At 41.3% G+C, this 13442-nt stretch overlaps 1 protein-coding gene across 1 annotated transcript in view; it reads left to right on the top strand.

Annotated features, from left to right (window-relative positions):
* Window positions 1-141: 141 nt before the first annotated feature.
* bmper (BMP binding endothelial regulator) overlaps window positions 142-13442 on the top strand; it is a 33874-nt gene continuing 20573 nt past the window's right edge. The window contains exons 1-2 of the mRNA XM_037785927.1: window positions 142-894; window positions 7058-7143. Coding sequence (XP_037641855.1) covers window positions 789-894; window positions 7058-7143 — 192 coding nt within the window. The 5' untranslated portion in view covers window positions 142-788. The remainder of the gene's footprint in view (window positions 895-7057; window positions 7144-13442) is intronic.

Here is a 13442-nt window from a genome sequence, read left to right as displayed (position 1 = left end):
GAGAGACAGAGAGAGACAGAGAGAGAGAGAGAGAGAGAGAGAGAGAGAGAGAGACAGAGAGAGAGAGGGAGGAGGGGAGAGAGAGAGGGAGAGAGGGAGAGACAGAGAGAGAGACAGAGAGAGAGAGGGAGAGACAGAGAGAGAGAGGGAGAGGAGGAGGGGAGAGAGAGAGAGAGAGAGACTGCAGTCCACTCCTCCGTCCACTCTTCAGTCGGCATCGAGCATCAATGTGCCAAACGGACTCTGTTGGATTCGGAGCGCAGATTGAGTCCACTGAGTCTTCTGAGTCTTCTCCTGGAAACTTCACTGACTAACTTCTCTGCAGGGAGTCAAGATCTGTTCTGAAACTCTCCAGTTGTTCTACATCAGCTGTGTGTGTTTATCAGAGCTCAAATCAAACCTCGGACACTTCTGACTTCTGACTGCCGGAGTGGAGAGAAATCAACCCTCTTAAACGTCCTCTCCGGATCCTCCAACATCTGCAGGATTTGGGACTGCTTTCATCTTTAAATGTTTTCATCCACGGACTCCTGTCCTCCTGCCTCTCTCCTGCCTGTCTCCTGCGCGTCTTTGTCATTGTAATGTCGGTGTGATCTCCGCGCGTCTGGCTCTTTGTCGCTTTGCATTTCAGCGCAGTGAGGAGGTTTTTCTCTCCTGGCTGGAATAAAGAAGAAGTCTGCAGAAGAAAAACGTGGATCTGTTTCACTTTTTTTTTTTGTTTTCCTTTGGATTGATTTTGAGTTTATTTATTCCTCACCAAACTCTGATTCCTGGAGAAACCTCCGAGGATGTTGCTCCTCTGCTTGAACCCTCCCTCCTGGTCCACCTGTAGGTTTCTCTTCTGCTTTCTGTTGCTGCTCCAAACACCCAGAACCTCCTCTCCGCTAATTACAGGTAAGATCATTATGGCTTCATAGAGAATTGATTTCTGCTGGTTTACAAAGCACTAAATGGTTTAAGGGCCAAAATACATTTCTGATCTTCTGCTATGTTCTGAACCATCCAGACTTCTCAGGTCATCTGGATCAGGTCTGCTTAGTGTCCTCCAGAGTCACAACTAAACATGCATAATCAGTTTTTATGCACCAAATATCTGGAACAAGCTCCCAGAAACCTGCAGGATCAACTCCAACTCTTTTAAATCAAAGCTTCAAACTTCCCTGTTTGCTGCTGCCTTTTATTAAACCAGATAATGATGTTATATACTGCACTAGAGCTTTTACTCTTATGTGTTATATTCTATTTTAGCTTCTATCCTATAGCTTTTATTTTTAACTTGTTTTTTATTTTCTAATCTTTAATGTTTTTATAACTGTTTTAATTATGTCTTAATGTTCTTTTTGCACTCTGTTGCAATGTTCTTGAATGTTTATGTAAAGCCCTTTGAATTGCCCTGTTGCTGAAATGTGCTCTACAAATAAAGCTGCCTTGCCTTTAGTCTAATAACACATCACATAACACCCACCGTGCGTAAAATCTACCCAAACCCACCAGTTATTCAGTCTGCCGCGTCTCCGTGACTCTCCTTCAGTCTCCTTCAGCGAAATCAAAGTCACCTCAGCTTTTATATTCCTGGTTACCGGTAATGTGGTGGTCAACTAAAGGGTCTAAGAAGAAGGCAATAAAACCTCCAGCTTGGTGCATGATCACCAGGAAGCAAAACATCAACAATGTGGGGAAACAAAAACGCTCTTTTCTTTCACAACTTCCCATCTGTTTTTGGCATCACAGTGTATTTCTTTATTATGTTTTTTGTATGGCATCATAAAGATGGATAAAAATGTATTTTAATGTATCGTATTTTTAATGCATTTTTTTTTTTTTTTTAAAGAAAAAAATCTATTTTTGAGAGATAATTGACACATGTATTTAGATTCATAATATTGTATTTTTGCATTTTTTTAAACTGGAAGGATAAACACATTTATATAGATACACTAATAAATATTGAAGGAGAGGGAAATATTTAACTCTACTAAACTAATGTAGGATGAGAATGTATTTGAAATGGCAGAAAACACTATGAATTATTAGAATAAAGAAGGAATGCTAGTGTTGAGTTGCGTTTTGGAGGGTTTTGGAAAGTGTCTTAATCTTGAGTTTGTGAGGTTCAGATGAGCGCTGGATAATGAAAACGGACTCTGTTTTTTATTCTAACCTTTCAGGTTATCCTCTATACCTCCCTGTAAGTAATTGGTCCGTTTCTTCCAGTGGAAACAGAGAAAGAGATACCACCAAAAAATCCACCCTGACTTGTTATTTGCAGCAGAGCTTGTTGTTTGCAGAGGTAGTTTGACATGACATAATTCAAAGTCATTTATATCAAACTTAAGGGGAATTATACAAAGGATTTAGATCTTTAGGATGAAAGGTCTGCCTAAAATTAGAAGTGATCTTTCCTCAAATTGTTGTTTGCTTCACTATAGGTTATAATTAACCCACTTTTTTTTTTTTTTTAAGTTAAAAGCAGGCTGTAAAGTGTAAATCACCTTCCTCTCACAACCAGCTCTGATTGAACAGCTCGTCTCTGTCCTCTCCATGCCTCTCTAACTCTCTCTCCCTGGGCTGCTCCCACTTTGACAGCCGCATTGCATCATAGGATATCGTCTGTTTGCCCTGCAGCAACGTTGAGAAATGAGAATAAAAGACAGGCAGTGAATGAAAAGGTGGATGTGGTGGTTTAGCCTACATGCGCCTTATCAGCAGCGTGAGCGACATGACTTCTGCCTCTGACCTGCTTTTACTGATCTGACCTCTGGCACAACGAGGAAAAGGGGGATTAGATGTATTTGATTATGCTTATTTATTTGGTTTCCTCCAGGGGTCATTTTAAAGGGGTTTCCATGACGACAGTAGTTGAATTTCATGATAATTTCATTAAAAAAATCTTTGATGAAGCTGATTCAGAACAGAGGTTTCACTTTCTCTTGCAGCTTTTAACATCAATATAGACTTCCACATGTCAAGAAAGTACCTGTATGCACATCCGCTTTAAGCCCTGATAAGAATAATTTCTGATTATCAGAGTTTCCTCCTCTCTCTCCTGGCTGTTATCTCTGTTCCTGAAGCAAACAGAATGATGGGAATCAGATGGGGGGACGGGGACAAAACCTGTACCAGATGGGTCTCTGTAGTCAAACATGTGTATCTGTTTGACATGAAACAGTGCTAGGGAAACCTCTGAGAACCAACAACCTCTCAGCTGAGGACGCTGCGCCATTATGATCCCAGCAGATCAGATTCCTCCACCTGGCATCCCAAATATGCACTGTATCATCCTGTCTATTGTCTGCTGAACCACAGACCTGGTTGAGGTCTTATAGTTGGACGGGTGAATGTGTCACTGCAGCAGGTGGAGCAGCGGGTACAGAGGTCATCCTGTTGGCTTCATAACCGCAGCATTACTGGTTTAAATCTGGTCCAGGACACTTGTTGCTTGTCGTCCGTATACCCCTCTTGTCTCTCTCCACTAGGATTTGAAAGCACTTTATGACACTCTATGGAACTCATCAAGTCAGAACGGCTGTTGACAGGGTTTTACTGGAGATAAAGCTGTATAAAAGTTCCTCAAAGAACGTTTTTGAAACTGTCAGTTTCACTAAAAACCTCCCAAACTTTACCGATTACTGTTCTGTAATGGGCTGCAGTATTTGTCAACTTCAGAATTGTGATAAAATGCATTTTGTAAGAATTATTCTAGGCAAATCTAAATTATTATAAATGTATATAATCCTTGATAAATCTATTCAGATTACATATTTATTTATTTTCAAACCACCCTCATTATTCTGAAACAGACACTAATGGAATGTAACTAAGTACATCTACTCTAGTACTGTGCTGAAGTACACGTTTGAGGTAGTTGTACTTGAGTATTTCCATTTCATGCGATTTTATACTTCTACAGGGAAATGTACATCTTACTCCACTGCATTTATTTGACAGCTTTTACTTTATAAGTAGGTCAAATTTGCTCTACTTTGAACAATAAACTTCTACTAACATCATTAATAACAATCCAATAATACTCTATATAATAGTATAACCGTACAGGGGGTATTTTTCAGCATTTAGTGCTTTTACTCTTTATTCTTTAAGTACATTTTCCTAATGATACTTGACATTTTTTATGCAGGATTTTTACTTGTAATGGGGTATTTTTATATTGCAGTATTGCTTATACTTAAATAAAGGAGCTGAATTATTTCTCTACCACTGGAAACAGAAAATGTGCAATACATGCATATGACTTTTTCAATTTGACGTTTAGCTAACTGGCTCAATCAATTCAAAAAGAGATTTATTAGACTCAGCTTTTAATAAATGTAGGTATTTTACCGACTAAAATAGACGCGACCGTCGGAGCCTGATCAACCTTCAAAGTCAGACAGAGAGTGACCTTTAACTCAGGAGAGGTCACACTTTTAAGTCCCCTGCTGTCCTTTAGCTCCAGCCCCTTTAATGACTCCCTGCATTGCTTTCTCCAGCTATATTATCCGTCTCATTTTGACCTTTTCACTGTTTTTTGCTTGCAATAGTTTCAGGTTTTTGTTTTAATGAAACATTTAGTGCTGAGGTTTGAATGCATCATTACTATCTCTAGGCAGAGGGATCTGGATAGATGGATGTGAGGTAAACACAGCAGCTGACAAACAGAGGAGGAAAGTATTTTGTCAGACTGAAGACGAGGCCTCAGAGACCCTCCACCCCCCACCACTTACAGCCCTGCCAGTTTAATTACACTCGAAGGCTGTAAATTTTACAGTGGCGGTGGAGTCGGCAGGGTTCGTCTGCTCTGCCAGAATCCACAGGCTGGTTTTCTGCGAACTCAAAGGGACAGACACAGACGGCACGACTCGCTGCTATAAGAGTCTATTGTTGTTGAGATTTAGTCCGTCACAGCTCCGATATAAACGTCACTCAGATCTTTAAGTTAGAGTCAAATGACTCTTTGCTTCCCATACATACATATGCTGTTTACAGTGGTAACGGTGGCAGATTTACCATCAAAATTCGTAATAATTATCCAAACAACGGGTCCTTGATTTCAATCAGAAGAAGAGAAAAGCAGCTTTCTCACTTCTAGCCAGCAACCATCGATTTTGGCGGCGGAAATGACCGGGGCTGGGTATTGTTTAAAAAATGACGATACCAGTACCAAAACCAGGACCCTTAAAGTGATACCAAGCCATACTTTCACACATTTTGGTGGCATCTCAGTTAATCTCAAATTACTTTATAAACGTCACTATTTTTGTGGACATTATTTTGCATATTCTGTATATTCTCTTCATCGGACTGCAGAAGTCCAAGTCACTCCTCTCCCAATCAGGTTCACCTGTCATTTACCTGTGTCCATCTCAACCAATGACCACGCAGCCAGCCTAAATTTTGGTTTACTTCCTGCAATTTGGTCGGTTTATGTTCTCACTACGATCGAACAGCGCTAGGGTTAGCTTGGAAACGGTCCGAGACTGCCCCTTTCGGGGACCGGCTGATTTGCTCCGCACCAGAGTACGATTACTGCGTTCACAACTGCCCAAACGAACCACACCAGAGTTGGAAGTTGGAGTTGGAAAACGGACTGAATGTTGTCTTGTGAAAGCACCTTAAAAAACTCTTTAACTGCAGAATATCGCTGGTATTACACCACCATGCACAATGCGTTCGTCCACGAGATGAATTTAGCAAACGGTCAATTTCTAAATCATCAACATACAACAAACCGAACAATCAGCAGTTCAGAAGTCAGAGGTCACTGCACTGATAAGATACTGACCAAATATTGCTCAAAAAGGTCTTAGTCTTTCATTTTCTGTTCTGTTCAAATCTTGCTTGAAACGTAAAATGAGATTATGGGTTATCAGTAAATGATCCCAATGGAGAAACTGCATCATTGCCACAGATGAACTGAAGCAGAAAATGGACAAATCAGGGTTTTAGACATAAATCGATAAACATTAATAATACAAACACAAGCAGATCTGGATAGAAATACAAGATAAAGCAGCATTGTTCTAGTTTCTTCATTCACAGTGGTTGTTCAGTCTAGTGTATTATGAAATTTAATAAAGTCAAATCCAATTCCTAAAAAGTAAATAAACTGCATTGTGGTCAAACTGAGAGAGAAATTCTCCCCCTCAGAGAGATAAGATCAGCTGGAGGAAACAGGAAGTAGTTTGACACTCAAATAGAGCGGTCAGAGGTGAGGATTTACCTTTACCTCCGATGAACCTGGTTCAACTCCCAGCTCATGACAATAAGCTCCTACTGGGAAGGAAGGAAGTTATCATTTTAGAGAGTCAAAACAAGTCTGGCACATGAACAAACAGCTGAGCGTCGCTCCGGACTTTGTTTTTTTCTGCTGCAGCTCTCAGAGCAGGAGGAACCGCTGGCCACGAGATGTTGACATCTGTCTGCTTCTACCCATAAACCCTTGTGTTTGGGGTCGTTTCCTGTCGTTGGTTCAGATTACATTTACTCTCGTAACAAACTGACTGACTCACGTTTTTTAAAGACCTCAGTTTAAATGTCGCTGCTTTCACCTGGTCAGACAAACCTCACAATGGATACATAATATCATACATGCTTTTCTCCAAAACTGACACAGGAAAGTTGGGCTAATGAAAACAAACAAAAAGTTAAAGCAGCAGCGTTTAATTTTTTGGCCACCTGGGGGCAGCAGAACAAACTGTAAACGCAACACCGACATATCATCACCCTAAAAAGTTGAATTGGTTACCGTGCTGTCTAACAGCTGCCTGTTTACATATCTAGCTGAAACAGTAACTCTTGTGGGCCATAAAACTAAAACGGGGAGCTCAAAGATGCTAAAAAAGCTACGTAGAGCTGAGCTGAACTGCAGAGTCTGTGATAATTCTCTGGATCCTCTGGTCATGACTCACCCGCTTTCAGTTCATAGTTTATTTAACAAGAGCCAGGTGATTGCGTAGGTCAGGAGGGTTGGTTAGAGTCAAAAGTCCAGACCCATTTTTCACTCTCAGCCCCGCCCTCAGCCTGCATCTCACCTTTGTCACCCTCCTGCTGTCCTTCACAGGTACCGAGGCAAGCTGTGAGAATGAAGGAGAAGTCCTCCACATCCCCAACATCACTGACAACCCCTGCATCACCTGCGAGTGTCTGGTAAGAACAATTAGTTTCGCTTTCCATTCTATCAAACATGTTGCAGAGCAGTTATTGCCCCAGTTGAACGACTCGCCGCCCGCCCTGTTTGTTCACGGCACCTTGACGTGTAATTGCTGCTTCAGCTTTTCCACTCGGGCTGATAGAATAAAATGACCTCTTTAAGAGCTGATAGCGATATTTGTAAAAGCTGATTATTGAGCTTTGTGTGGTGCTTCTTATCGGACGGTTGTGAAAGATTTGTAACGCTGCAACAGGACTTTGAAATGCAAGTTTTTGGCGGGAGGTTAGGCGAGATGTGTGGATTGTTTGATTTCATGGTACATTTCGTAAGCAGTTTTTAAAGTATTCACTAAACTTTTTCAGTAAGTTGATATTGTGGTTGAAAAGTGCTTATCAATGTGATGCGATGAATTGGATGTAATAATGCAACTTTCTATCTAGAGAATGTTTTGTGGCACATGAAGTGTTTTTTTTTAATGGCTAAGTGATTTGCGAGTGCAGGGAAGCACTTAATAATGCAACTCTTAACTGTTTTCTGAGGATTTACAACAAACTTGCAGTGAAACATGAAGTGGGGATTGTTTATTTTAACAGACATGCCTGTCGTCACGGTGTCTTGGCTCGGCCTGGCAGTTAAAACCAACCGACAAAACGTTAGGGGACGACTCTTTTCCTGGAACATGTGCTCTTTGACCCTTGACCCCTGCACCGCCCCTCTACCCCACATTACTGCTGTAGAGGTCTTTGTTTTAGGGGATGAGAATGGGCCAACAAGGCTTTTCTGTGTCACTGCCTCGACAGCGGCTGAAAGAGAGCGTCACATGAACCGAGTTGAGCCTCCAGGAAGCATGCGGGTGTGAACTTGAGGGCTGCATGTGTGTTCATCTGCATCCTCAGTAGCCTATATACTACTATTATACTATATACTACGACTATGCAATACTCCTGATATAATTATTTGCACCATGTTCACTGATAATGTTTGTTTCTGATTGGCTGGCAAGTTAGAAAACCTCAAACATATTTATATCTTCAATAATTTGCTGTTCTCAATCAGTGCCCCACTAGACTGACAAACTTTATTTAAACCCACAGAATTTTATTTTAAATTATTGTGGAGATCACAAAGAAACCAAATATGTTGGGTATATCCAAATATTTTTGGGAAACTGTGTATAAGATGATGCACAAGACATGTAGAATATCCCCAATTCTGACGTCAGGAAGGTGGTTTCTGCCCCTTCTTTTCCACTTCTGAGGCCTTTAAGGCCCAGAATCACCAAAAGGCTGACTGTTACATCGCCTCACATCGCCTTTGTTTTGGCCGACAAGTTGCATTTGAACACACCAGAAAGACTACAGCTGACGGCCAACTACCACGTACGTTCTGCACCTGCGTGTGATTTTATGTTGATGCGTGTTTTTCCTCTTGACTTTACTCGTTGGCTTGCTTTCCTCATGTCCGTTTCTCTTCTTGTGCACTGATTCGTTTAAGCTGGACAGCCGATCAGAGTGAGTTCTCTCGGCGACGGGCGCCGACACGGGCAGACTAGAGCCAACGGTGCGGAACACACCGCAAAAACTAGGCCGACAGAAGCTCACTGACGGCCACAAGCTGTCCTGAAGCTTGGTGCGTCAGGGCCTTTTCACTGACCGTTAAAAATGACAGTGGTCAGATGTCATGGTATATGAGCTATAATGCACAATGAGGTGTTCTGATTTAAGAAAATAATGGAACTGGTGGAAGAATATCACACACAGGGCCGTTATTCAACCTCCTCTTTGGCTTGCTAATGTCACCTTGTACATGTACAGTTTATACATATACTTTGTCATGGCAAATACAACTTGTTATATCCAAACCGCAGCTTCTGATTGGCTGCTCGGAGGCTCCCCTCGGCCTGCAGTCTGACTGAGCCGTCCTCTGTGTTATCAGGCAGACATCAGCCAAAGCCCTGCTGAATGCTATCAGTCATCAGCAGGCAATGGCCGGCCTTTCATCTCTACTTTAACCCCCACTGCACACACACACACACACATATACACACATCACCCACACCCTGCATACACACACACACACACACACACGCACACACACACACACACACACACACACACACACACACACACACACACACACACACACACTCATAAACTTACATACATCCTGGGCTTGTTCTTTATTGAATTTGGCCTTTGTTTATCTCTGAAAACTTTTCAAACCCCAGATGCATGGCTTTTGTTTTGCCTTCAAGCACAAACTCATATCAGTCAGATATCAGCTTCTCATTACATTTTCAATATTCTGTCTAAGTCAAATATTCTATATAACAAATTATGAAAGGTTTCTATTCTTTATGTGCACACAAATCCAAACACAGAGATAATCACTCTGTTTCTGCTTTTGCTTTTGACGTGCATACATAGCAACTAAATCTGCACTTTATACAGATTTTACCTGTTTGTTTCATACGATCACTAATATATTCGTTTAAATATGAGAAAAGCTTGTATGGCTGGCAATAACACGGTATTTCATAGTTAAATCTAATCTAATCAATAATGCCAAAAATTCAGATGAAAGTTGAGCTTTAAAAGTGTGTTTCGCTGGAGAAACATCTCAAAGTTTGACTGTTTACTGTTCATATTATTATTATTACTTTAACTCTATGGACTGATTTGCAGCATAATGAGCAGCTACTTTTTGTCTTTACCTTCTGTCAATGCAAGTATATTGTGAGAGCAAGAGAAGGAGGAAACGTTTTCATGCTTGGTAACATAACATCCAGGTTAAGCCAGACCTTTAGCAAAAGCTGAGCATTTTTCATTGACCACACTTCCACTTCCTTCATCCCCCAAAAGACGGACTCTCTGTGTCGCCGGGCTGTCTTTAGGGGGTTGGGGAGCCATCAGGGCTCCAGTGTCACTCATACATGGAGGGGTGGGGGGGGGGGGGTTTGGCTCTCCAGTTGGTCCAGAGTACCTGCTAATGGCTCTGTGGGTAGGGACACACACACACACATACAGACACGTACAGAAGAGCCATTGTGTGAGTCGGGGTGAGGCCGAGCGCTGTAATGGGGCCAGGAGTGGATGTGGCTGACAGACTGACTGACAGGCCGGTCGCCATGACGATCCGTTATCTTGGAGGGAGTCAGTCCATCTCCGTCACGCTCTTCATCATCCTCGTCTATCCGTCTGTTCATCTCCATGTCTTTTTCCACTCTCTCATCGGCTCTTCCTCCCCTCGCTCGCCCTCAGATTGGCTCCTGTTTTCTTTTTTCACTCAGTCACTTGTTGTAGTTCAGATTTTCGCTCCACCAAAACCTGTAAATGTCTGCTGATTTTTCCTTCTCAGCATCATGTGGGAGGAATAAGAGCCGGAGTTTGTTTTCAGTGTAAGGCCAGGTGGAATATCAGCTGTATTTGTGTAGGAGCACGGTTTGCATTAGCTGACTTGACTTTGGCCGGGGTGATAGTTGGCTTGTTATTCTGGTCACACTATAAATATTAAACATGTTGGTGACAACTGGGACGTCACAGACAATCTTCATACCACAGGCGTGTGACGAGGTTCAACTTAGGGCTGCCCAATTAATTGAAATTTTATCAAAGTCCCAATATGATCTACTGCAATTTTCAAATCGCAGGAGGCGCAATATTGTGTGTCAAAATACCATTTTTAAATAAAATATTGTAAAATAGACGTCATGGCCTAAGCATCATATTCTACAGACTTAAGAAAACATCTTTGTTTGGTACAGATCCCTGCAAAAATCACACCATAATCATTTTAATATGTTTTTCAATGAAAATGAGAATAGTGTTCTTCTCTATATCGCAAATCATATCACAATTGCAATATCAGTCAAAATATCGCAATTAGATAGAAGAGAAAAAATTGTGCAACCCTAGCTCAACTATGACACTATTTAAGCAACCCGTTCTCACTCCCAACACGTCAGATACCACCGCTTGGTCTGTGCCTCTCGGCACACATGAGTTTTTTTGTTCACTCTGCAGTGTTGGAAATGAGCCGACTGGTGCTTTTAAACGTTACTCCCTAAAGAGGGATGATTAATCTAGCAATAAATCTAAATAAAATAAAGATGAATGCAAAACAAATCTGTGATTAAACAATTGAATTTTTAATTACTTTATTATTTATTATTTCTTTGAACACAAACAAACATTTAATCCACAGCTCTCGTCCTGCCGGGATTTAATTATGAGTTTAATATTAGAGCATTTCCAACATTACAAACAGCACCCAACAGTGAGGAGGTCAAAGGTCAGATGTCACAGCAGCCCATTAATCAATCAAACAAACATTCCAGATGCACCACGCATAGAAGAGTTTTACACTCAGTAGCTGAGATCGATCTGAGAGAAAGGTCAAAGGTCGTTTCCTGTCAGTGTCTCAACTCAAACAGTAGCTGATCAATACAGGAGGGGCGAGGTTTACCTGATAACCACCTGATAACACTGAGCCAACAACTCCTCTATTCTATTTCTCACTGCACATAACATGGAACATATCAGTCTGTAAAACTTTAATGATCAGTATCATATTTCACTTGTGTTTCAAAATAAAAGCAAAATTCAGATAAAATGTAAATACACTGACAGAAATATGAAATTATATAATACCTACTGTGTTTTTTATGTAATTATAGATTTTTCTTATATCTTCTCCATATCTCCCCTCTTCCAGTCTCTGTCTCTGCCTCTCTTTCTCTTTTGTCTCACCTGTCTTCTGCAAACTGAGTGGTAGGAAGTGAGGAGGAGGATGAAGCGATGAAGGAACAAGAGATGAAAAGAGTGTCTGAGTGGTCAGAGAGGGAGATAAAAGAGGAGAACAAAGTAAAGAGCTCCCGGCCGGTTGTCAGTCCAACAGTTACAATAAAAAGCCTCAGTGAACGGGAATATAATCTCAACTCATTTAAACATTGTTGTGGCCTCAGTGCCAGAAGAGTCTTTATGAGAGAAACAAAAACCCACAAAAACTACATTTTATGAAAGTGTTTTGCATGGATTCAGGAGAAGGAGGGATTTTATGGGCTGATGGTTTCTTGGACGAAGGTGCCTGCAGCTAAAACAGCTTGGAGATTAATTCATTTGTCGATCAACAGAAAATTGAACACCAACAAGATAATCAATTCATCATCATCTATCACAGAAATATGCCAAATATTTGCTTCGCCGGTGTGAGGATTTGCTCAGTTATAGATAGATTGTACTCACTTTATTTACAACTGTTTTAGTCCTCAGACCTTCATCCCCGGTACCGGTGCTGCTTGTCTATATGAAATAAAGTGATCGACTCAATTCAGTTTGAAATATTTTGATTACAAATTAAAATGAAAGCTCAATCAATTGCATTTCATATTGCCATGTTTTTTTATCTCTTTATTCAAATTGCAATTCAATACTGAATTAAAAATGTTGAATAATATGATTTTAATAATCTTAAAGCTACTGTACTTAAGAAGATATAAAACATTTTTTGGGGCCAAATTGTATTTTTTTTTATGTTCATCCAAACTATATTTGCAGCCATCCTGCTCAAAGCAAAGTTACTGAACCACCCTTCATGATTGTGTGCGATTTGTCTTCTACTTCGACCAGCTGGGGGTGACGTTATTACTTTGCTTTAGAGGAAACGTACATAGACGCTGAGCCGACCTCTGGCAGAGAAGACGACTCGTTGAAACAGTTTTGGGAAACCGGTTCCCATCGGCGTCTCTCTCCGCCCGTCTCGTCTCTAAGCTACTGTGGCTCCTGCTCTCTGGCGGGGGGTCGCGACCTGTTTGTTTTGGAGGAAGGGTGAAAGGTGGAAGGTCAGGGTTTGGGGGATCGGGAGGGGCGATGTCCAAGGGCTTAAGTGGGCCTTTAAGTTGAGAGCTCCTCTCCTGTGCTGACAGACCCTGACTGATCTCTCTATCCTTCACCATGACAGAGAGAAAGCATGAAAGAGAAGAGAGGAGAGGAGGGTGGGGGGACATTTCTAAAACAGACGAGAGAGTGATTACATTGGAGAGAAAGATGGAAAAACATAGTGTGAGAGAGTACAGGGGGTATTGGCAATATTTAGGCCGGTGAAGCTTGTTAAATTTAGATTTAAATTGGACCGAGGAAGAGAAAGTGATGGATGATGGGAGAAAGAGAAGGGCAGGAGTTGAGAGATGATGAGGAGAAGGAGTGAGGAAGAAAAGGATGAGGAGAAATAGTGAGCACTGTCGCCTCCTAGTGGCAGAACAGCCCAATGTCACACAAATTAGGACTTTTTTTATCCA

This window comes from Sebastes umbrosus, chromosome 11, assembly GCF_015220745.1.
Source record: "Sebastes umbrosus isolate fSebUmb1 chromosome 11, fSebUmb1.pri, whole genome shotgun sequence".
Lineage (NCBI taxonomy): Eukaryota > Metazoa > Chordata > Actinopteri > Perciformes > Sebastidae > Sebastes > Sebastes umbrosus.
Note: the sequence above shows the minus strand (reverse complement) of the source record. Positions and strands in the feature narration are given on the sequence as shown.